Source organism: Canis lupus, chromosome 18, assembly GCF_011100685.1.
Source record: "Canis lupus familiaris isolate Mischka breed German Shepherd chromosome 18, alternate assembly UU_Cfam_GSD_1.0, whole genome shotgun sequence".
NCBI lineage: Eukaryota > Metazoa > Chordata > Mammalia > Carnivora > Canidae > Canis > Canis lupus.
This window is the reverse complement of record NC_049239.1, coordinates 48,432,417-48,456,769: the sequence shown is the minus strand read 5'-3', so window position 1 is coordinate 48,456,769 and position 24,353 is coordinate 48,432,417. Positions and strand designations below refer to the sequence as shown.

General features: G+C 45.9%; 1 protein-coding gene across 10 annotated transcripts in view; it reads left to right on the top strand.

Moving 5' to 3' along the window:
• The window catches only part of PPFIA1 (PTPRF interacting protein alpha 1), an 85,619-nt gene that overhangs the window by 59,408 nt on the left and 1,858 nt on the right, over positions 1-24,353 (top strand). For 3 of the 10 annotated variants that reach the window (XM_038563634.1, XM_038563633.1, XM_038563631.1), the window contains 14 exons: positions 2,595-2,746; positions 3,649-3,821; positions 4,064-4,157; positions 9,503-9,584; positions 9,686-9,886; positions 11,409-11,471; positions 11,976-12,002; positions 16,670-16,845; positions 16,958-17,055; positions 19,227-19,402; positions 20,089-20,157; positions 21,127-21,292; positions 23,109-23,273; positions 23,581-23,651. In XM_038563634.1, coding sequence (XP_038419562.1) covers positions 2,595-2,746; positions 3,649-3,821; positions 4,064-4,157; positions 9,503-9,584; positions 9,686-9,886; positions 11,409-11,471; positions 11,976-12,002; positions 16,670-16,845; positions 16,958-17,055; positions 19,227-19,402; positions 20,089-20,157; positions 21,127-21,292; positions 23,109-23,273; positions 23,581-23,639 — 1,701 coding nt within the window. In that variant the 3' untranslated portion in view covers positions 23,640-23,651. The remainder of the gene's footprint in view (positions 1-2,594; positions 2,747-3,648; positions 3,822-4,063; positions 4,158-9,502; positions 9,585-9,685; positions 9,887-11,408; positions 11,472-11,975; positions 12,003-16,669; positions 16,846-16,957; positions 17,056-19,226; positions 19,403-20,088; positions 20,158-21,126; positions 21,293-23,108; positions 23,274-23,580; positions 23,652-24,353) is intronic. The other 7 variants (XM_038563640.1, XM_038563632.1, XM_038563638.1 and 4 more) reach the window with 5 other exon arrangements.

Below are 24,353 nucleotides of genomic sequence, written 5' to 3'. Positions count from 1 at the left end.
CGTTGCACCCTCAACATGTGCCCGTGAGTGGTGGGCGCATCCAAGGAAGGACTGGGGCCCACAGCACTCTAGCAGGGTGGTCATGCTCCTGCAGCAGAGCCACTGGTTTTTACAGAGCACCACAATGGGTGGGAGAGCTTGCCTTTCTCTCATATTTGTCTTCTGCTCATGGCATACCTCATTATACTGGACATAATAGTTCGGGGTTTTTTTTTTTAAAGGTTTTTGTTTGTTTACTTTAGAGAGACACAGCGCAAGCACAAGCTGGGAAAAGGCAGAGGGAGCAAGAAGCCTGACATGGGTCTCGAACCCAGGACTCTGGGATCTGAAGGGTCCTGAACTGAAGGCAGATGCTTAACCAACTGAGCCACCCAGGCGCCCTGGACATAATAGTTTTTAAAACGAGAAATTTCTGAAGCAGAGCCATAGATTTTAGACGTGGGCACAACCAGCTTGGGTAATCATGGCTAGCAGCATTCGTTGAGCCCTTGCTGTTTGCCAGGCATTGTGCTGAGTGTTTTATGAGCCTGTTACTGACCCTCACACACATCCCTGCAAGGCACAAGTTGTGTTGTGACCCTATTTCCAAGATGCGAAGACCAGGGCTGAGCACCAGGTGCTGTGCCAGGGGCCAAGGTGTGGTACAGATTTGTCTGCTCACCACCCAGCCCGCCTCTGCTCAGGTGCTCTCATCTCCTTTATAGCATCCCGCACAGGGCTCAGGGCTCCTCCTCTGTATAGATGACCATGAGGTGGGTCTCCCCATTTTCAGAGGAACTACAGCATATCAGGGGCCATATCTCTTGACCAGAGTGTCTTGTAACTGTCAGGCTTTGCTCCCTGGACCATAGGTACCCCCCCCCCCCAGACCTGCCTGGTCAGGCAGTCCGGTGGTGCTGGGAGTGGGGTGGTAGCTGCGGGAGCCCCTCCATTATGCAGACCAGAATCCTGTTCATCGGGGTGACCACAATTTGTACCTGTCTGTGCACAGTCTGCAGACAGCTTGGGCACCTGCACCAGCAGCCAGGTGCGTAGCACGCCCTGAGTCTGCTGGCTTGCATTTACATTTTTCTTGGTAGCAAGACTTTCCCAGTGAAGGAAGAGATGTGCTAACAAACACCTAGGCAGGATGGCTGCTCTTGTTGCTTGTGGTCATTTGAGCTCCCTGATTGCTTCTTGGAGGGCCTTGTTCTGAGGTTTGGGGATGTGAAACCAGGTGTGTGTGCAGCGCTGGGCGGGGTACTCTTCCCTGGCAGTGCAGAGGCGGGGCAGGCCGAGCTAGGGCTTGTCATGCGGACCAGGCTTACACTTGGAGCTGTGTCTCCACTGACCTCATGGTCAGCACAGTCCCGCGTATCACTCCCCCATCCTGTTTTTTTGTTTTCTGTTTTTTTTTACAAATCATTGAATCATTGCTTTAACCTGAATTTGAAATCTATCCCTGTCATTGAAATCTGTCCCTGTGAAGTTTTATGTTGGTAATTTCTAGCCAGTTAAGATAGCCTTTCATTGTCTGATGATTATGCTGGGATGTCAGAAGAGGATGTAGGACTTATCCAGCTGTCGGTTACGGTTGTGTCTTACCTGAGCTCAGCTCCACCTGGCACTGATGCATGTGGCTGTCACCGAGCCCCTGCACGGCTGCAGCAGTCCTGTTACAAAGCACAGCCAGCTGCCCAGTCTCGCTGTTTATACAGATGCTTGCCATGCGTGTCTCCTAGACCCACCCCTGTCTTAGCCAGCCGCAAAGCCTAGGTCTGTAAGCAAGACCTGCCAGGACCCTGTGAGGGGTTAAAGCGCTGGTTAGACAGTGGCCCCACCTTCCTTCCATGGCCGCAGAGACGCAGCACAGACTCAAGCTCCATGACAGAAACACGGGGAGTCTGAAGGGGGTCATCATGTTACGATGGCAGCCTAGGGTCACTTTGTCCATGAGGTATGGAACAACAGGCTCTCTAAGCCGCACAAGTCCTCAGGTTATAACATTACTGAGAAACATGAGCCAGACACGTGTGTGGGATGGAGGGGGCATGCCTGTTCACTTTGAACTTGTCCTTAGGGACTCCATGGTTTCATCATTACTAGAAATGATGGATTATGGTTACAGGCTATTTCCTCCCCTGCCCTAAACAAAAAACTCTAGAGAGTTTTGCATGGAAGGGTTCTGTGCTTGCCAGTGCTTGTTGTGAATGGCATGTTCCTCCTGAGCAGTCTACCAGGAAAAGCTCATGCCATCCGTGGTTTCTAGTGACATGGTTTGAGGTGTGGCCCTGATCTCTGTCATCCCCTTCAGTGGCCATCCTCATGGCAGCACAGAGTTCCAGGAAGAGTTACCCATGGGCTGTGTGGAGGCTCCGGGAGGGGAGTGCTCCAGGTCGTGTGCCAGGCCCTACACTCATGTGCAGGCAGCAGGGAGTCTCCTCCAGCTGCTTCTCGTAAACAGGACCACTCCTCCGTAGCATGGCCTTAGGCTAAACCCAAGGCATTTTATAGCCCCCTGAGTTTTTAAGTAAGTGTATGGCTACAATTTAAAGCCTACCCAATTGTTCTGTGGTGACATCTCACTAGCTGCTCTCACTCTGTCTCCCTCACAGTTGCCGGCTTCCCGGGAAGAGGTACGAGATGACAAGGCAACGATAAAATGTGAAACATCCCCCCCTTCCTCCCCAAGATCGCTCCGCTTAGACAGGCTGCACAAAGGAGCACTGCACACAGTCAGCCACGAAGACATCAGGGATGTCAGAAAGTAAGGCGCGTGCGGGCACTGCTCACCCTCCTGGGAAACACTATCAGATGTTAGTGTGCAGTTTTAAGAAATCTTTTATCTTTTTTGGGGGGCAGGAAAAAAGGTCAGAACGATGACTTTAAAGAAAGACCAGTGAATCAAGTTGAATTTATTTAAATGATGTTGTCGGGATGCCTGTGGGAGCTCAGGGAGCTGCATGGCAATCTGGCAAGAGACGAGTAGCTATTTGCACAAAAGTCAGTTTGGAAAGAAGGGGGCTAAATGGTGTCGGCACTTTTAGGACAACTTCATTTCTTGAGTCTGCATATTGACTATAGAGAACTTTCTATTCCTGCTGGAGCCTGTGCCAGCACATGGCACACTCCTGAGGGTTCCTTCTGGTGGCCGCACTGTGTGCCCTTCTGGGCTGTCCAGAGCCCCTCACCGTCTGCACCCCCAGGCCTCTCCAGTAGTCACTCTGTTGCTTGTGCACCCCATTCCCGACTAGCACTGGTTGTTTTGCTGTTCACACCAGGCGGTGCTCAGTGAGGGCTGTGTGCACCCCTGTGCAGTGGCTCTACCACCAGCTCCCCCTGCTCCCAATTTGCTGCCAGGAAGGGCTTACTTGAGGAGGTGCTCAGGGCTCCTGAGGGACGGCAGGACCAGCATCTTAGTGACCACTTTCCCAAGTGGTTGGCTACCTGGGGCTTTTTTGTCGCAGCCTTCCAGGGAAGGAGAGAGGGGCAACCCTCCCGGGGAATGTTGCTGGGAGCTTGAGCTTCTCACGCACTTTGTGAGGGTGACAACTTAAGTGCTAGCTCTGAAGTTTGAAGGCATATTAAAAACTCCAAGTGTTCCAGGTCATGTGCATGGGACGGTGTGCTGTGCTGAATACTTGTTAAAGATCCTTTCCTCTCCCCAAGCTCCACAGGCTCACAGGATGGCCCCGTGAGCAACCCCAGCAGCAGTAACAGTAGCCAGGACTCGCTGCACAAAGCCCCCAAGAAGAAGGGCATCAAGTCCTCCATCGGCCGCTTATTCGGCAAGAAAGAGAAAGGTCGTCCCGGCCACACTGGCAAGGAGCCCGCAGGACCAGGTTGGTGTCCCGTGTGCGTGCTGTGGCCCAGGTGCTCTGTGTGGCCCCTGTCACAGGAGCTGACTGCTGTCGTGCGGCACGATCCCCGACAGTGTAGGTGCATCCGTGTACTGGCCATCCCCTTGGAGGTGCCCTCAGAACTCTAATGCTCTGCCTGCAGACACACTTCCACCTGTCAGGAGGACCCCACGCATGGCCCTGTCAGTGCATCTCATTATTTCAGTCTCTGTGCTTCCCCACAGCTGCTGCTTCAGAGACAGAAAACTCCTCTCAGGATGCCCTGGGACTCAGCAAATTGGGAGGACAGGCTGAAAAAAATCGTAAACTTCAAAAAAAGTAAGCTATTTTTAATTTGCCATCTCACTGAGCAGCTTTCGCTTGTACCTGATTTTTAACCAACAGTTATTTATAAGTGTACTATGTAACTGTGTAGATGTATTCTGTCCAGAAAGATGAAGCCAAGGCCTTTATTAAATGATACTTCTTGGAGATTTTAGAGCATTTACAAAATTTTGAAAGGACTCACGTGGATTCCAGCCAACCTTGTAAAGTTGGCTAGGGAGGACGTGTCAGGGTTTGCACGTGGGGCTCGGCCTCACAGCACTTGACTCTGAATCCTGGCTCTGGCTCAGATTGGCTCTGGACCTCTGGGAGAGCTTTGTCCTAGCACTCCTGTGCTCCCACTTGGTCATCTGTACGTGGGAACAAGGGGCACACTTACATCATGTGGTTTTTAGCAGTATGAAATATATGTCTCTGTAAATACACATGAGGTGGTTTGAATATAAGATGCACATAACCATATGTATGACTACAGCCACTGTGATGACTCAGCTGCCAGCATTCAGAGTTTGCTCTTCATACTGGGGATCTGTCAAGAGATCTTCTACTATGTTGTCCTTCTTTCCTTCCCAAGGAAATTCTGAATTTGTACCTTCACAGACCCTCAGTTTTGTAGACTATTTATTACATTTTAATTGTAAACTGTCTCAATTCTGAAGATGACCAATAATAGTGGGAATAGCTTCTTGGGGAGCAGCTTGGGCATCATGATGCCTCAGGAGAGGGTGCAGGTGGGCACGTTTCTCTGGGACTTTCCAACCCAGAGCAGGTTGTGTGCTGATTCACCATATTCCAAACCAGAGTTACATGGATGAATTGGAGAGGTTGGCACCATGTCCCAGTGATCTGACAGCTGAAAGACAAAATTGATGTTCTCAAACAGAAGAGGCAGCATGTAGTGTAGTGGGGAGGAGCAAGATGTGAGCCCAGGGAGGAAGATGGAGCCCGTAGTGAGAGGCAGGAGTCGGCAGGCTCTGAGAGAAACCCGACAATGGGAAAGTCATCCTGCCGCCCTCAGGGTTCCCTGAGAGCCAGCACTGTCCTGGAGCCTGGGGCCGCAGGTCTCACCGGAGCCCACAGGGACCCCCTCCACTAGAGGCTGGCTTCCCTTTAGTCCCAGGAGCTGCCAGTTGGTTTCTTTTTGGTGAAATGTGCCTCCTTTTAGTTTTCTTCTCAGGAGTCATAATGATGATTTTGACTGACATACCATAGATTCTATTTCAGGTGAAATGCTCTTATTTCTGTTATTGTCACAATACCATAGGCATCCTCAGTCTTTTGGTTCTCTGGGAATGGAGATTTGTAGAAACTGCCTCACAGTGGTCTGAATGTTGCTGTCTTTGAACTGTATAAAAATGTTTTAAAATAACTTGGGTAGTTGCCATTTGGCTGTGTGAAATTTAATATTGAAACTAGGCCTTTTGCTCCTGGAACCATGCTAGGAAAATTCTGTCCCTTGGATTTTGCTGATGTGTTTTATTTCATATCCTTACATTCCGTAATGAAAACAGTAGATTTGTGGCAGTGCCCGCTGGCTCTCCCACCCCACTGCTCCCATAAATGTGCATTTCACATAGGATCAAAAGTAGCATAAATTGGCCAAAACGTTTCCTGTTTCCTACATTTATTTTGTCACTCTTAGGAGGTATGCTTAAGCACTTGGCCATATGAGGACAGCCTTTATTGAGTTATTTGCCCCAGCATGTGATTAAATTTCATACTGCGTGTGTGTGTGTGTGTGTGTGTGTGGTGTATGTGCGTTCATGCACATGTAAGTTTCTCTACAGCTGAGATGTTCAAATTGATGGCTTTAGTTCTGTGTCACCATAGCTATAACTGAGTATCTAAGAGCATGTAATTCTCTGTACTCTATTGTCATGCATGGCAAGTTCTAGAACATACAGTTGACACTTGAACAACATGGGTTTGAATCGTGCAGGTCTACTTATATGCATTTTTTATAACTACAATGTAGCGCTGTAGATGTGTTTTTCTCTTTATGATTTTCTTAACCTTTTCTTTAGCTTAGTTTATTAAAGAATGCAGCCTATAAATGCATATAACGTGTAAAATATGTGTTACTGGTAAGCCTTCTGGTTAGAAGTAGGTTATGAGTAGTTTTTAGGGAGTCAGAAGTTATCCTCGGATTTTCAAGAGTATGCATTCCGTGGCTGGCAGAGCTGTGATTTGTGAGATAGAGTCCTATACACCTGCATACGAGGTGCCATAGTGTTAGGGTGCAGGTCTCAGAAAGATGAGGCACGATGCCTGTTGTCATAGTATTGCATGAGCAAAGGCTCACACACATTTTGTTGCAAAAAGGCGACTTTCCCATCAGTCACAGGTTGCATCACCTCTTTCATATGCATGCCTGCTCTCTGTATAATTTAGCAAATTTTGAAATGTCTTTTACCTGCAACTCTCATTGTAAGGCTGGGATGCATCCCACATCTGTGTACTATTAGAGCAGGTGTTTGGAAAATTAGGCATAGGTCTAGAATTTGGTCCCTAACGGAACTCAGGTCCGTGGCTTCTGTCTTCTTAGCAGAGGGTGCAGCCCCTTTGGTGGGGTCCCCGAGCAGTAAACAGAAGGCACAGCCATGGCAGGGAATGCAGTGTCCAAAAGCAGAGGAAGAAGTCAGTGCCAGCAAAAGCCAGACAGGTCTTCTCACTCCTCCAGGAGACTGGCTAGTAACTGAGGTTCTTCAGGACAGAGTTAGGTGCTGGGGGCTGGTTTAAGGTGCAGAGAAGCACTGGGCATTTCAGAGTCCTAACCACCTCAAGTGTCAAGTTTGAGGCTTTGGAACTCATGGCAGAAGAGTTCTGTTTTCTGGGAAATTAACCTGTGTAAGAATACCTCATTTTGTTACAGTAAACTGTTATCTGCCATGCTTATTATCATCTTAGTAAAGGAGAAAACTGAATGGTTCTGTTGCTTGTTAGAGCAACTATATGAGTAAATGAGCAAGTTCGTAAGTTCTACATAGCCGCTTAACAGCCGTCACAAATGAAGGAAACTGGCCGTGTTCAGCCGGCCATCCTCCATGGCCTAGATCAGGCAGGAGTGTGTGCTTGTTTGCGGAGACAAGTGACAGGGTGGGAGTGGGGCTGGCCTGGGTGGCTGGGGCGTGCCCTCCCTGGTGGCATAGTGTCCATGTGCCCTGTGTCGTCATCCTGCAGGTGGGAGGCCTACTTCACATGATGGGCCTTCTACTCCCTGGTAGAAGGAAGGGATGCAAGTGTTCCCACCTGGATCCAGTTGGTGTTTAGTCTCCTGGGCTCTGCACCAGCCTGATCAGGGAGGCAGTTGAGTGCAGAGACTTGGCCCAGCCACCGGCTGGGCCTCTACCTTCCTGCTGGCTCCTGCACTTCTTTGCATCATGGTCCTGTCTCTACCGCCTCATCTCAGTTTCAGCAGGACCGTGGGCCTGAGCTTGAAACCCACGAGCACATCCATACCAGAAAAGGCTTTGCATGCACAAATGGGCGCTGCCAAGAGGAAGCTGCCAGTAAAGTCAGAATCATGTGTCATGAGGTTAATGGACTATCTTTAACCCTATATTCCTTGTTTATAATGAATATCTACTTCAGATTTTTTTTTTCTGAAGTGGGCTCCACGTCCAGTATGGGGCTTGAACTCACCACCCTGAGCTCAAGGGTCGCAGGCTGTACCGTATGAACCAACCAGATGCTCCCAAATATCCATTTCATATTAAAAGTTGAAGTATGGCAGCAATTCAGTTGCTGTTTGGCACACTTTGAGAGTCCAGCATCTGAAAGCTCTCCTAGTCTAGCGGCACAGCTCCTCCTCGGCTGGGCTGAGCCATGTAGAACTTAGCACCTGACCACACTTCCGCAGCTTAGGCCTTTCCCCAGCCTGTCAGCTAAGGGATTGTTTGTACTATTCATAAGGTTCAAGGGGCTTAGGTAAGTGTTCCCGTAAAACATAGCCACTGTCTTTGAGAATTTGTCCTTAGGACACAGAAATCGGCATTTCATTGATCACATTCATGATTTATTCCACCTGGTGAAGACTTCACCTTCCTATTCCCTCCAGTATTGCTGCCCCGTGGCAGGACGACCACAACCCTGGGGGGGACTCCCTTTCTTTTTCATTTATGAAAAGCTTTGCTTATTTTAATGAGGAAAATTTGCCCTTTTTTCCCCTCAGGCTATTAAGATTTGTTGCATTTTGGGGCGCCAGGCTGTCTTAGTAGATCTCAGGGTGGTGAGTTCAAACCCCACACTGGGCATAGAGCTTACTTTAAAGAAAGAAAAAAAAGATTTGTTGCATTCTCTGGTATAATCATATCTGCATAATTAAAATATTTATTACTCAAGGAAACCTAAGATTGATTTAAGAAACACTTGAAATTTTATGTGAAACATTTTGAGCTTTAATTTTACATAGATTTCACAGTCTCAGGAAAAATCTAATACCACTTAAATATATTAAAGAGCCCATGTGTATCTGATGTGTTCTGCAGAAATTATTAAAGAAAAATAACACTAAAACATAACCTAAGGATTGAAAAATGCCTCGGTATGCCCAGGCACTCAAGGTACACCTCCCCCAGTACAACCCCATCTTCTCTGCAAGCTTTTTCATAGTCAGGAAGAATTAGTGTCTTTCAGAAAGCCTTGAAGTACAACACAAAAAAGTAAGATAAGATTCATAAAAATTGTTATGTTGTCTCTTACCTGTTATTTGTAGACAGTCATTTTTAAAAGATGTTAATACGGTAAAATCATGGTTTGGGAATTTTAGAACCAGGCATATAGAATATTTCTGATCCTATAAGGATGCCAGGACTGTTTCCTGCTTGCCGCTCAACGGGTGTTGGCTTGTGATAACATTGGAGTTTCACGGTCTGTCCTGTGTGCAGTGATACAAGCGGTCAGGATGAACCCTGTGGGTTAAACAATAGGATGACCCAGTGTCTTAATTTACACATACCTAATGAGGCTAAATAGCAGTGTAGACTAGAAGTAGCTAGCACCCGGTCCATGACTTACTGGCCACATTAAACCATTACTGGTACAAAACTCTGATGTTGTCAATGCTAGATGCTTGAGGCCCTCCCAGAGGCTCCTTCACTCAGACCCAGCTGCAGCTTCTTCTACCTGGTTTTCCTAGATACTCAGGTATTCCCTTGACTATCCTTCCTTGGACATAAAGACTGCTGAGATTGTTAATGTTGGCAATTAAGTCTTTAATTCTGCCAGGAGATGACTCAAGGATACTTTTAGAAATGTCTAAAGAGAATAGCTCTGTTCAACTTGCTTAATACATGCATGCACTGGTGATTCTTTCACACTAAATCTCTTGTTATTTGTAGGCATGAATTGCTCGAGGAAGCCCGGAGACAAGGTTTGCCTTTTGCACAGTGGGATGGGCCGACCGTTGTTGTTTGGCTAGAGGTATATCTTTCTTTTAATCTTGGGTGGAGTACATTCCATATGTGGCAGTGTATTCATCCAACTGTATGCAGTGCATAACCTTGAGGCCTTCTTGTCTCCAGCTGTGGGTTGGGATGCCTGCCTGGTACGTGGCTGCCTGCCGAGCCAATGTGAAGAGTGGGGCCATCATGTCTGCCCTGTCAGACACAGAGATCCAGCGTGAGATTGGCATCAGCAACCCTCTGCATCGGCTGAAGCTGAGGCTGGCGATTCAGGAGATCATGTCTCTGACAAGTCCATCAGCCCCTCCAACTTCAAGAACGGTACGTGTCTGTAAAACCCATATACCTGCTGATTTTTCTTGACTATCTAGTGCTTGCACACACATCCGGTGTTCCAACTTAAAGTTCTGGCATTCATAAACATTATGACTTTTAAGTGGTGACGGTTGGGTGGTTCACGGGTCCCTTACTGAATGTTCTTACAACTGCTTGGCTGCAGTGGCTTTGCAGTATAGAAGTGAGAGTTTTTAAAGGCATAGAAAAGTAATAAATATCTCTAATTTAATAATGTATTTATCAAAAGCAAAGGGGGAAAGGCTTACATTCCCCACTTGCACTGTGACCAGTGTTTTCCTGTTCAACTTGTTCTGCTTAGCAGTCCTTACAGAAGATCCTGGAGGATCTGATGTTGAACGGTAAACACGAACCTAATGAAAACATGGTTATTGGGAGACAGAGCAGGCCAACTCCTCATGCGTAAAGTGTGGGTTCTTTACGTTGGCTCAGTCCCTGCTCTACTCTTGGTCTGCTCTGAGGGAAAACCTGACGGAGAGACCTAAGAGCCTCACAGATGGACTTCTCTGAGTAGCAGGTTAGGGGGTCAGGGCCCAATCCGGGGCTTGTGGTTACTCGACACAAGGAGGAGTTGCCTGCTGGCTTGTCTTACTTTGTTTCTTAGGGAAGGGGTCGTAATGAGCAGTCAGCCTGTGCTCTGACCCATGGCCCAGAGAGCTGTGCCAGGAATATTCTGACTGGGTCCCCATTGCCCAGCTGTTTCCAGTTAGAGTGGCCTTTCTAGAAATGAAGGTGTAGAGTGGTTTTCCCAAAGTCTTTATGAACTGTCCAGTGAAGGCTGCTCAGGAGCTGAGTTGGTGCACAGTGATGATGAGCCATCTCAATTGGGAACCTTCCTAAGAGGACAGGGTGCAATCTATTCCCAAAGGGGCCCAGGGGCCTGCAGGTTACTTTTTGGGCCTTGGGTCTGCCGTGGTACTCCCGTGGTGCTGGTATTTTGGCTCCTCGAAGTCACTGGACATTCTCTTGGACACACTCAGACCTGTGCCCTGCCTCTTGGGTTCCCCAGGCAAGGTGGTCTATCCCCATGGCCCAGTCACTGTGGAGCACCTGCTGGGACCTTGTCTCATAGCCCAAAGCTAGACCTGGGGACTGTGCGCTTCATGGTGCTTGGTTCGGGTTACGACTGTAAGCCTTTTGAATAAGTTACTTGAGAATCACTCATAATAGTCAGAAGTACAGAACGTGTTGTTTTTATATTTCACCTACTCAGGTGATAAGCATGGCAAATAGAGCTCTAGGGATTGCGGGCTGCTCATGGGTTACTGACAGCAGTGTTAGTCAGATGTGGTTATTCTTTGTAAAGGGGGGGAGCTTGTTTTAATGTTCTGTCGTTTTCCACACGGGCATCTAAAATGAAAAGGTGAGAAGAATGGCCTCGGCCTCCACCTGCTCCTTTTATTTGCCTGAGGCTTACGTGTCTGCCACCTTTCCTCTTTGTCACTGCTTCCCTTGCCCTGGATGTGCTTGGTCACTGGGGTCACCCTAGACCACAGGAAATGTCTGGTTAACGCATGAAGAGATGGAAACACTCACGGCCACGCCACAAACGGTCAGTCACAGCCCCGGGCTCACCTTCCCCCGTGCTCCCCACCCAAGAGCGGCACGATTCTTGGCTTTTCCTTGGGAAACAAAAATGTCATTTCACATTAAATTGTTCCGATAAGTATTTCCATTAGGTATTAGTTAAATGTGTGAAATGGAATTCTATTTTAGATTTTTCTTTGGGACCTTAAAATTGGTAGACTCGCTCTACTTAGAATAGATTTAACTCCTATCTCCTTCTGGAGAGACCTCAGTTTGGTGCTTGGTTTTCATGTTCTGGCCTTAGTTTTCTCCTTATATGGACATGCTTGCCATGGGAAATTGGCTCTTTGCATGAGAAATTGGAATTGTTGGTTTTGCATGAGTTTTGCATGATGCATTCTTTGATTTATTTATTTTTACTCTTTCACTCAGTCACTGCACCTTCCCTACAACATTAATTTGCTTGCATCACTCAGCTCACCAATACTAATAGTTATGTTCTTTTGCATTCCTAACCTCGTAACACCAGGAGGATGAGGAGGGAAGCTGGGCTCAGGTTGGAGACTCTCTATAATATACTCTTCACTATATGTACCGCAGCAAAAGAGCTGGAGTATGAAAGCTTGTAATTGACTTTTCTTGACATTTTTAACATCTTAATTTGTGCAGAATATTGTTGATGATTTAAAGCATTAGTCAGAGCGAAGCATAGGATTAAAGAGTACGTCTCATGGACAATTTTGAACCTTTCTCACGTGGCACCATGGCGGTTTATTCTGTTTAACATAGATTACTTCTTTAGCACACGACTGTCCTGCAGAGTGCCATGGCTTTGGCAGCTCTCAGGATAAGGACCCAGCACAATAGTTGGCACAGGGGCTTTCCCTCCCTGTCTGCGTATCAGGGTGTGACTAAGTGCTGCCCTGGTGCTGTGTTGATCGAGACGTTTTCTCACTCATGGGATTCTCAGGAATCAAGCCTCTCTCCTTAAAAACGTACATTCAAATTTTCAGCTTCCGGGTTCTTCAACTCACCAAAAGCTCTGTCATGACTGTTTTGCAGCCGTGATTTGAGACAGCTTGATTAAAAGGAGTGGTTTCCTACTTGTGATTCTAGCAACCTTGCTGCCTGACTTGCTATTCTGTTTTAGTGCCAAGTCGGAGGCTGTGAGGGCGCGGCCAGGCGGTTCGTCCTGAGGCTGTTACTAATGGCATCATGTTCAAGGATCTCAAAAGGATATGGTATATCTGAAAAAAATCAAACTAATCTTAAATCTGATGTTCCTCATTTCTGGTCAGTGGTGGAAACAGCTCTTCTCCTCTATCTGTACTCCTAAATTATAGCCAATATTATCACTTTTTTAAAAAGCAGAAGAGGAGAGTGGCTGTAACATTCTGTGAGCACCCTCTCAACCCCTTTGATTTCAGCACTCTGTGCCACTACTCCAGATACATATCCTCATTGATCATTTCGCCTGCTCAGAATCAGGGCCTAACCATCAGTGAATCAAAAAGGGTGCATTTTGTAATTGCTTAAACATCAGTGTGTTGGACGCTAAGAAGGAGAACTTTGGCAGCACCTCCATATGAAACTCCTTATATTGGGGCGAGACTTGTAAACTAAACAAGCTGAATGTTTGCTCTTTGCAGTGGAAACATAAACAAGGACGAGCTGTGCCAATGACGTCAGAATTAGCTTGCATTGATGGTTTCCACTCCATCCCTCTTCTAGAGGAGAGGAGAATGAAGAGGCATCATGGTCTCTGTGCAGCTGCTAACCTGCTGCCAAGGGTGGAAGTCCTACAGTGCACCTTCCATGTGCTGTTACATAGTGACCAGCTCTTAAGCCAAGGGAGAGTTTGAGATGCCCTTGGGCACTCAGGGGAGGAAAACATCAAGGTGTGGTCAATTCATGGATGCCTTCACTTAGCAGGTAGCATCAGTGTGTTCTTTGCAAAACGGAGCTGCCTGTTGGTGCCACCTACCATCATCCCTCACATTTCACAGAGGTTACAAAGCTGAATTGTATTTGTGTTCTCATTTCATTGCTGGAAAAAATAGAGCCCATGCAGTGGCAGTCTCTTGCAGTCCAGGTGTTCTCTGACCATGAGATATCCCTGTTGTGTCCTCCCTTCAGAAGGCTGTGACCATAGTCCAGGAGGTGTGGATCTCCCTGGCTTTGAGCCTGGTTCCCCTGGAGCTCACATTACAGATCACTTAAGAAGTGGGACTAGAGTATGTAATGAATAAACAACATTAAGGAGAGCTCTGCTCCCATGGAATTGTCTGTTGAGAAATTTCTTTGCATTTTATGTTCAAGGATACATAAACAGAGGGAAGAAAGCAGTGACATATTCACACACTTAAGTGTCTGTCAGGTCTATGATATTGAGAGTGAGGTTTGAAAGAGTGAAAAAACATGACCCTGTGACAATTTTCCAAAAATGTTTGCTGCTTTTCTCACTCATGGTTATTTAGAGAAAGTAGTGAAACAGTTTCTTTTTCTATTGAATTTGAGCATTCTTGTTGAAATTTTGACTCATTTCTTTTAGCTTGTTTGGTGTAAATAGTAGATCAGAGGCTGTGTTTTCAACCCTCACCTTGTGGCTAGCTGAGAGTTACTGTTTCCAAGGATTCCGCAAGGCAACTACAGAATTCCTGTGACTATAGCTTAGGCTTCTTGGACTGAAGAACATCCAGTACCTTTGTTTGATGCTATTCATTTACTTCTCATCGCAGAAATCTTGCACATATTCTGTCAGATTTATCCCCAAGGATTTCATGGTTTTTGATGATATTACAAATGGTATTTTTTTAAATCTCCATTTCAGGCTCATTTCTAAAAGTATTTAGAAATACAGTTCACTTTTGTTTGTATATAGACCTTGTATCCTGCTACCAGGTTAAACTCACTTGAGTCCGGACAGCTGCTCTATATCCCATTTTCTAATAATGATGATCAGGTCATCTGCAAACAAAGAGAGTTTTACTTCTTTTCCAACCCATACGGATTTGACTTCTTTTTCTTGCCTTGTTACAATGGCTGGGGATTCCAGTCAGGGTTGAATGAAAGTGGTGGGAGCAGACATCCTTCATTTTCTTTGTTCCTGAGTTTAGGAAAAATGCATTCAGTCTTTCACCACAAAGTGTGCCATCAGCGCTACATTTTTTTGTAGACCCTTTATCAGGCTGAGGCAGTTGTCTTCTGTGTCTAGATTGCCCAGATTTCCATGAATGAGTGATGATTTGATCACACACCTTTTTCACATGTCTGTCATTTTTCTTTTTTAGTCCTTTGATACAGGGAATTTCTCTGATTTTCAAATATTGACCCAACTTATGTTCCTGGAGTAAACCCCACTTGTCATGATATCTTACTCTTAATTTATTACTGATTTGATTTGCTAATATTTTGTTAAGGAAAATTTGCATCTGTGTCTATGAGAGCTGCTCATTGGTCTGTAGTTTTCTTGTAATATGTCCAGTTTTCTTATCAGGATAATGATGCTCTTGGAGAATGAGTAAGATATTTCTTCTGCTTCATTTTTTTTGTAATAGTTTGCATAGAATTGGTACTTTTTAAATAAACGTTTGGTAGAGTTCAACAGTGAAGGCATGCAGTGTAGAGTTTGCACCTCTGTGTGTGTGTGTGTGTGTGTGTGTGTGTGTGTGTGTGTGTGGTTTACAGCTACAAATTCAAGTTCAGGTATGGGTAATCTGAGTGGTTCTCATACATTATGTCTATCATGAAATTTACCCATTTTATCCAGGTTGCTTATAGCTGTCCACAGTTTTCCCATATTACCCTTTCAGTGTCTGTAGGGTCTGTGCCAATGCCCCCTCTTTCATTCTTGATGTTGGTGTTTTGTATCTTTCTTCTTGATCACTCTGGGTAGGGGTCTGTCGAGTTTAGTGATGTTTATGAAAATCCAGGTTTTACTTTCATCGTTTTATTTTCTACCATTTTTCTGGTTTCTGTTTCACAGATTTCTGCTCTTTTATTTCCTTCCTTCTACTTGCTGTGAATTTCATTTTTTTTCAAGTTTTTAAAGGTAAAATCTTAGATTATTGACTTACAATCTTTCCTCATTTATAACATAAGCACTTAATACTGTAAACTGCCCTCAGGACACTGCTCCAGCTGTGTCTCACAATTTTATGAATGTATTGTTTGTGCACTTACTTTTTTTTTTAAGGTTTTATTTATAAGTAATCTCTGCACTAGTGTGGGGCTCAAACTCAACCCCGTGATCAAGTCACACACTCCACTGACTGAGCCAGCCAGGTGTCGCTTGCATATTCACTTTCATTCAGTTCCAAATGTTTTCCCATTTCCCTTGTGATTCCTTTTTTTTGACACATAGGTTATTTGGAAGTGTGCTAATTCCAAATACTTGGGAGTTTTCTGAATGTCTTTTTATTATGAGTTTCTAATTTAATTTCTCTTAAGGTTAGAGGAGATATACTTGGTATGATTTCAGTCTCTTTAAATACATGGAGATTTGTCTGTGTTGGAGAATGTTCTGTGTGCACTCCTTTTGGGTGGAGTGCTGTCTCGTATCAGTTGGGTCGGGTTGGTTGACACTGCGGCTTCAGTGCTTCTCCATCTGTGCAAGCCTGTTGTTTGGCCCAGTTGCTCAGTCAGTTACCAAACTATGGATGGTGGTGGGGAGGGATGTCTCCTGTGTCCTCTCCATCTTACCATGTTCATCTCTTCTTTTAAATCTGTGTTTTAACTCACTTTTTTAAAATCTGATTTTGAAATTAACAGATGTTTTATTAATGAAATATAGAAAACAAAGTGTTAAAAATAAAATGAAAGCCAGCCAGAGGTATTTTTAATGAGTAGACTTGGATGATTCTTCAAACTTGTTCATGAGCCGTGATTGTTCTTTGTTGATCATTATACATGAAAACTAGCTCAGAAAGACAGTGCATAACCAGTCAGTTTTACTGTGCTTTGTTTGGTAAATACGTTAAATTCATAAGCACAAATGAGTCGTAAATTTGTAATGGTATAATTCCTTTTGTGCAAAATTTTACTGACAATATAAGAGTAAATGGGAGATCAAATTATTTTGAAATTATAAAAAATGATGTTATTAATTTAGCCTTTGAGAATATGGAACAGATTGAAAATCTAGTTTAAAGATAATTTAAATGACCCTTGTGACCTCTTCCATGACTTTTCTTCTGAACTGATGTGCTTAATTATTGCAACCAGACCCTTGCCTATGGGGACATGAACCATGAGTGGATTGGCAATGAGTGGCTGCCCAGCCTGGGCCTGGCGCAGTACCGCAGCTACTTCATGGAGTGCCTGGTAGACGCACGCATGCTGGACCACCTGACCAAAAAGGATCTGCGGGGCCAGCTGAAGATGGTCGACAGTTTCCACAGGTACGCCCTGCATGGTGCCCCTTGTTGGTTCACTCCAGGGGCTCACACCGCTGCCATGGCTAACTGGGTTTTTTTTTTTTTTTTTTTTTTGGTTTGTTGGTTTTATTAATAGAAACAGTTTCCAGTGTGGAATTATGTGCCTACGGAGATTAAATTATGACCGAAAAGAACTGGAGAGAAAGAGAGAAGAAAGCCAGAATGAAATCAAAGGCAAGTACATTATGTGCCATGGATGCACTATGTTTCTGCTTCCCATGATGCTGACAGCTCAGTGACTGCCTCCTTTTAAAAAAATCAGGAGGAGGGACGCCTGGGTGGCTCAGCGGTTGAGCGTCTGCCTTTGGCTCAGGGTGTGATCCCGGGATCCTGGGATCAAGTCCCACATCGGGCTCCCTGCAGGGAGCCTGCTTCTCCCTCTGCCTGTGTCTCTGTCTCTGTCTCTCTTTCTCTCTGTTTCTCTCATGAATAAATAAATAAAATCTTTAATAAAAATTTAAGAAAAAGTTAAAAATCAAGAGGAAAAAAAAAGAAGCTAAATAAATTTAAAATAAATTTAAAAATCACAAGGGGTGCCCACCTGGCTCTATCCATGGAGCACGTGACTCATGATCTTGGGGTTGTGGATTTGAGCCCCGTGTTGGGTGTAGAGATGACTTCAAAATAAAATTTTAAAAAATTAAAATTAAACAAACACGATAAAATAATGAGGAAAGGCTTTAGTGGAGAAAACCAGTCTGGCATCATTACAGAGGAGAGAGGGATTGGGTGCCTCTCAGACCCTCTTCTGTGACTGGAGACCCTGTGCCTGGTTGTCTGTGCTTGTGGCAGTCTGTAGGGTCTGGGTCTCAGGGTGAGCATTTTCCTGTGACCTCAGACACTTCCTGTTGTAAGGATACATGTCCTCTTTTGTTGAGAATTGCTGCCACACGCCACTAGATAGCAACAGAGCAGAGCTGAACAGGCCCCTGCATTCTTGGCATCAGCATGAAAAATACTGCTCTCTATCCAAGGCCCTGAGCCCACAGTAAAAGAGTGTGGCTCTGCTCCCATGGCTGAGGGAATGGCACAGGGTTAACGTGGCAGCTGGGCCCTGAAGGTGATGGGAGCCTCTTATTGGGGTGGGGGTGCCAGCAGAGGCATTTTAGGTAAAGGGATGAGGGTGCTCAGCCAGGAGATGGCAGATGCTTCTCTCTGTTGGGAGCTACCCACCCAGGGCACATCTGAGTGAGCGGGTGTAGTAGTTTGCTTTGAAATAAGACATTAACAATTAAGCTCAAAGTACAGTCTCCCCCAATTTTCAGTATAAAGAAATCACTAAGAATGGTTATAGCAAACGAGGCCTATTGACCAACTCTAAGCATATAGGTTAATTTATGGAATCCTTACTACCATGGTCCTGTATGTGCTATTTTCATACCTTATCCTTACGAGGCCAGAAGTTAAAGATAAAAATATGGTTGGGGAGACGGCCCACTTGAAGGATAGTCTAATCATGATTGAGTTAGTGTGAATCACAAGAAAAACCATAAGCAAACATTTGTGATATGTATTCTATACACATATAAAATAATACATTTAACATATAAATATGGTAACAATCTCTAAATATTTTATGTGTGTGTGCACCCGTGTCTGTACATCTCTTCTTTTTTTTTTTCTAGAAAAGGACGTGGGAAATGAGATACATAAATCTGTTTCATTTGTTTTGTATTTCTGTCTTAAATCTTTCACAGTTGACAAAAGCTGTTTTTGAAAGTAACTGGCGATCATCTGGATATATTTTTACAGGGTGGCTATTTTTAGATCTCTACTAAAGCAAATTTAATAATTTATTAGTTTGCATAAATATAAGATCTTCCCCTACCGTGTCTAATACACTGGAGAATATATTCAAGTTTTTCTGTTTTTAAAATGCAACAACAGAAAAGTCCTTGGGATTGTAAGGGAGGGGTTTGTGTTTAATTGACAACATGCCCAGCTACGGTGCCAGCGCCTCTCTTTAAGGGGAAGAAGGTATTTCAGAAGAGCTGAAGTCATACCCGGTGTGTCCCTGGTGTGTCCTTATGGCTTCTGAAGCCGGGTCCCCCTCGCTTTCTCTTTCCTAGAAACTCGGTGTTTGGTAACTTCCTTGCTCCAGGCTTTGCTGGGAGAGTGAGTTCCAATAGGACGGTCTCCATCAGACAAAAAAGAGCCAGGGCGGCAGTGTGCACGTGCCCTAGAGGTCATCTGCCCACTGGGCCTTTGCCCCCTGTGCCTGTGCGGCTCATGTCAGGAACTGGAGGTTCAGGCCTGCGGAAGGAATCTTTATCCTGCATTACAAGGCGTACGTGATGAAAAGAGCTGTCTGCAGCCACTCTGAGATTGTTTTCCTTCATCTGCAGATGTACTGGTTTGGAGCAACGATCGAGTGATTAACTGGATCCTATCAATCGGCCTTAAAGATTATGCCAGCAATCTCATCGAGAGCGGCGTTCACGGCGCGCTCATGGCCTTAGATGAAACCTTCGATGCCAACGCCCTGGCACTTCTGCTGCAGATCCCGACACAGAACACGCAGGTGATGCCAGCTGCGCCTGCACCCCACCGTCTGGCCAGACACGGCACCCCATGCTTGAATGGAGGCAGAGAGAGCATAACTAGACCCTAGCCAGCCAGCCCTCTCTTCCCTTCCCCACCCACTGTGCAGTGGCTCAGAGCCCACAGTGCTTATCAACTCCTCCTCTTCGCTGCCTGTCATCTTTGTATCTCCTGGTAAATGCAAAAGTCATGGAATTAGCAGTATGGGAGACTTGCGTCCACATCAGGTGCTCCTAGAGTGGCGCATAAGAGAGAACACTCTTACTTAGGGGTGCCAGACGGGGGTCTCATGAAGTTTGTGCTTTTCCCTGTGTCATTCTTTTTGACTCATGGGCTCATTGGAGAATCAGGAATTTCTTTATTCTTCTATGAAACACTGTATATCTTTTTCCAGTACCTTCAACCTCCCACCAGCAGCGACCCACAGGCACACCTATTATACAGTGTCCAAGAGCTTGTGGACCCCTACTCCAAAAGCCCAGTAATGGACTCCATGCTAAAACTCCCGACTTAAAATACACCGTGAAGGTTGAAGGCATTTGTCCCTTACATTTCTGGTTTTTATTCTTTTTTTAAAGTCTTGGTTTAAAAACAATTGTGATATGCTAACATCCTTCAGATTTGATTGATGGAGGTTCTGGGGGGGATGTTTTGTTATGATTTCAGGCTCGTGCTGTCTTGGAAAGAGAGTTTAACAGCCTTTTGGTCATGGGGACTGACAGAAGGTTCGATGAAGTAAGTTTTCAACCTCAGGATTTGTAAATTTGTGTAAAATGTGAAGTATTTTATTTGGGAGCGCCTGGCAGGCTTAGTTTGGTGGAGCAAGTGACTCTTGACTTCAAGGTTGTGGATTTAAGCCCTACATTAGATTTATAGATGACTTAAGTGTAAAGCCTTTTAAAAAAAGAAAAAGTAAATTGGTATATTTGTAGGAGCCATGTAGTCTGGATAAACTCTTCCAAGTGTGAAGATAATTTTACTTTACAAGTCCAGCTTTGCTCTGAATTTATGAACAAATGAACTTTTAAGAAAGCAGTATTTTTACTAAGATTTTTTTTTTTTTTTTTTTTTTTTTTTTTTTTTTGCTATGTAGCTTTTGATATCCATCAAAAATGTTTTTCATGTCATAAAGCGTTGGTTGCAGCCTAGGAGTAGAGTCTGTAAGTTGTGTTTGGGGGATGGCTGGATACCTCACCCCCATCCGAGGCCTTTACTTGTTTAAAAACATGACATGTTCATTTCTTCTCTCACAAAACCATAACTCATTTACTCCCACTCCATTACATATTACTGTCTCCTGTACGAGTACCTGAGTGTGGCAGAAACAGGACACATGACAAAGCACTGCTGGCCTATCCAGGCATGCAGAATATTGTTCAGGCCTGAAGATAGAAACATAGTATCTTATATAGCAGGAAGATAATTTCTGCAGGATAAGAAGCAGCTGTGATGGCAGGCAGCGGGGCACAGCCACGTGCCCCGGGACTGTCGATGTGTGCCCAGTTGGGTCCCAGCACAAGGGTGGCCCTGCCTCCTTTGCTCCCACAAATTCCCAGTCTGGGCAGTAAGTCCGATGGTTACCAAGAGCAGGGTTAGATACACGTGAATAAAAATGCAGTGACAAGGTCATTTTAAAGGGGTGGGAACTTTATATTTCTGTCCTTTATTTAAAAATGTCTTGTTTTCTGTCCTTTAATTTACCAGGACGATGACAAAAGCTTCAGGAGGGCACCTTCTTGGAGAAAAAAGTTTAGACCAAAGGACATCCGTGGCTTAGCTGCTGGGTCAGCAGAGACTCTCCCTGCGAACTTCCGGGTCACTTCCTCTCTGTCCTCACCCTCTATGCAGCCAAAGAAAATGCAGCTGGATGGTATGTGAGGCATAGCACTGCCCCGGGCACTTGTTGACACAAACAGCTCTCTGGCTGGCATGTTAATAATGGTCTAAGATAGCCTCTTTAATATATAACAAGGCATTTGGGTGCTGCTGCATGCCCAGGTTTAAATGCTTTAAAATTAATCCTAACATCTGTATAAAAGTTTAACAATTATACAGATAGGTTTGAAGTTCTTATCTGGTTGAATATTAGCATATTCTTCCAACTAATAAAGCTAAGCAGCGTGAGTGTCCTCAGAGTGTTGGACTGACACCCACGCTTGCAAAGATGTGGATGTGGCAGGCGGCACTCGGATGCTCTTCCCTAGGATGGCAGCGCCAGAGCTCTCAGCACGGTGTGTGCTGCTGGGACCTCTCCCCTCGCAAGAGGAGGGACTGAGTCCATTTTCATTAGCACAGTTTCCACCTCTATCCTCACTGTTACTTGTCTGTGTCATTGCACGTTGTAAGAGGACGGGAGAAGGCAGAAGGTGAGCCTGGGACGTCCTCACAGAGTGCAGCCGGTTGGGTGCAGTAGTCTAGCCACATAGTCGCTGTGTCAGATGCAGCTCGCAATTACCCCTAGATAGTCCCTCTGCCTCGAGAGCACAGCTAGTTCAGAGTTGGCCATAGTGGGCAGAGGGACCTCTCCGCTCCGACTGTGTCCCACTCAGTGGCAGGGCCAGGGGCCAGACTGCCTGGGTTGGAATCTGGATCTGCCATGTAGGAGGTGCATGATCTTGAGCACTGTGCCTCAGTGTCCCCATCTGTAGAATGGTTGTCACACTAGTGTCTTCCTCACTGATGGGCTGTGACGGCTAAGTGAGTCCTTCATGAGAAGCTGTTGGAAAGTGTCGGGCATGTCCTGAGTGCCATGTGGTAGCAGCTCAGGCCCCTGCAGCTGTAGGGCCGTGATGGATGACTGTGTGCTTGCTCTCGATAGAGACATGTTGTAGGGAAGGGTGTGCTGGTAGAAATCGTATGGTGTGGTCTTCACAGTTTTCCTGCTGTTAGCTCTGCCCATAGATAGGATTGTGAGTTTTGCTCTCACTTATCTGTATAAAAACCAGAGAAAAGTAAGTTCCATGAAGCCCTGGCTGAGCTTTGAGTGAGAGCAGCTTATGGGGCAGCTTTTTAATTTAAAAACTGCATTTCTTTGCCAGACTTCAATAATATGCTTAGTGAGGGAAGACCCCAACTTTTAAAAAATAGCATTTTTCCTCAAGAAGTCAGTGGGTAATTTTTATAGATTTTAGTTATAACTCGGCCTTTGACTTCTTGGGCAGTCTGACTGCTCTCCTCACAGCTTCCATTTCACAAATCACATTTTCCTTGTTAAATGTTAACAGCAATGTTTGGATTAGGTTCAGGTAAATGAAACGTAACCCTAGAAGAAAGTAAAGGGAGTGCATCTCACAGAAGGTGACTTTTCACTCATGTTGATAATGGAGGCATAAACCCAGCCCAGTGGGTGTTCTCCTGGCTTCTCCAACATGAGGTGTATGGGAGCAGCGCGGGCCTCTTGGGCCCCTGGCGCTGGCCACTCTTGCCAGCAGCATCTGCTCCCCAGAACCTGTGCTCCCGGAGTACCTATGGGGAAACAAAACATCATGGGGAGCAGAGGACTAATACTACAGATTTTGGAATGCCTGCTGAGCCATGCAGTGGCAGGGAGGGACCAGTGTTCCTCGATAGAACAGAAGCGTCTGTGGTACGCACTGTTTCTGGCAGGAAGGGAGGCCGGGCTTTGATTTCCTTAGCTCATCGTCCCGCACCCACTGCCAAGAAGATAAGGCCGTCCTATCTCTCAGACAGACAGCAAGCGCCGGGACAGGTCCTGGACTCCTCTCAGCAGGCTGCGAGCTCTTCACATCCTATTCGGAAAAATAGATGGTCAAGGCTGAAACAAATGTTTACAAATCCAAAGGCTTTAAGGAGAGGCAGAGCTGTCAAAGTCACAGTTACTACTAATGCAGGTGTGTGTAGCAAAGTTAAGGTGTCACCTGCTGCCCCCTGGCTGTTTTAGAATGAAGCCCCAGGGACCCCCGGCTGCTTGGGGGATGGGGACAACCCACTCAGTGACTCTCAACTCCCGTCCTCCAGCTCCTCCAGTCCCATTTGGAAGCCCCCCCCCCGGGGCCCCTCAGTAGGTGCTGCCATGGGCGTGTGTGTGTGTGTGTGTGTGTGTGTGTCTGTCTGTCTGTCTGTAATTGTGCTGTCAGGTGATGTTCTGAGACTAACTGCACGCTGTATTTGCACGCCTCCCTGTGGTTGTCGGAGCAGGCAGCGTGTCAGGACCGCAGAGGCTGGATTCTGCTACAGTCAGGACTTACTCCTGCTGACGTCTCCTGTAGGTGAGTAGCCAGGAGAGCCAGCTCCAGTTAACTCAGCAGCTATACAGAGTAGACACGCACGAGCCTCTCTGCACCCAGGGAGACTGTTCTGGTGTTCCGTGTGCTCATGCTTCATACATAGAAGCTACTGTGTCCCTGATCTTTAAGGGGAAAAATGTATTTCTGTTCTTAACATAAACAGAACGATGCTGGCTTACCCGTCTGCTACTGTCTTCCTGGCGTGGAGAGGCAGGAGGGAGCGTCACCCAGCTCCTAGCTGCCTGCCCCCAGCGTCCAGGAGCGCGGTGCACGGTCTCCTGCGCCTCAGTGTCTGCCTGTACCCTGGCGTCACTCCCAAGTCAGCTGCCACTAGCCAGCTTGGTGTTAAAGACACATTCCTGAATGAAACAGGCCCCAAAGTATAAATTTTATGAGGCAGTACCACCACGTGACCCTGATAGCCCTTCAGTGGAGAGATGGGCTTTTTTTTTTTTTTAAGATGTATTTATTTGAAAGAGAGAGAGAAAGCACATGTGCACACCTGTGCTAGCAGTAGGGGAGGGTGGGGGGAGAATCTCAAGCACACTGAGCACCAAGCTCCGAGCCCCATGCAGGGTTTGATCTCATGACACTGAGATAACGACCTGAGCCGAAACCCAGAGTCAGATACTCAACTCACTGAGCCACCCAGGCGCCCTGAGAGGTTGGCTTAAAAACAAACAA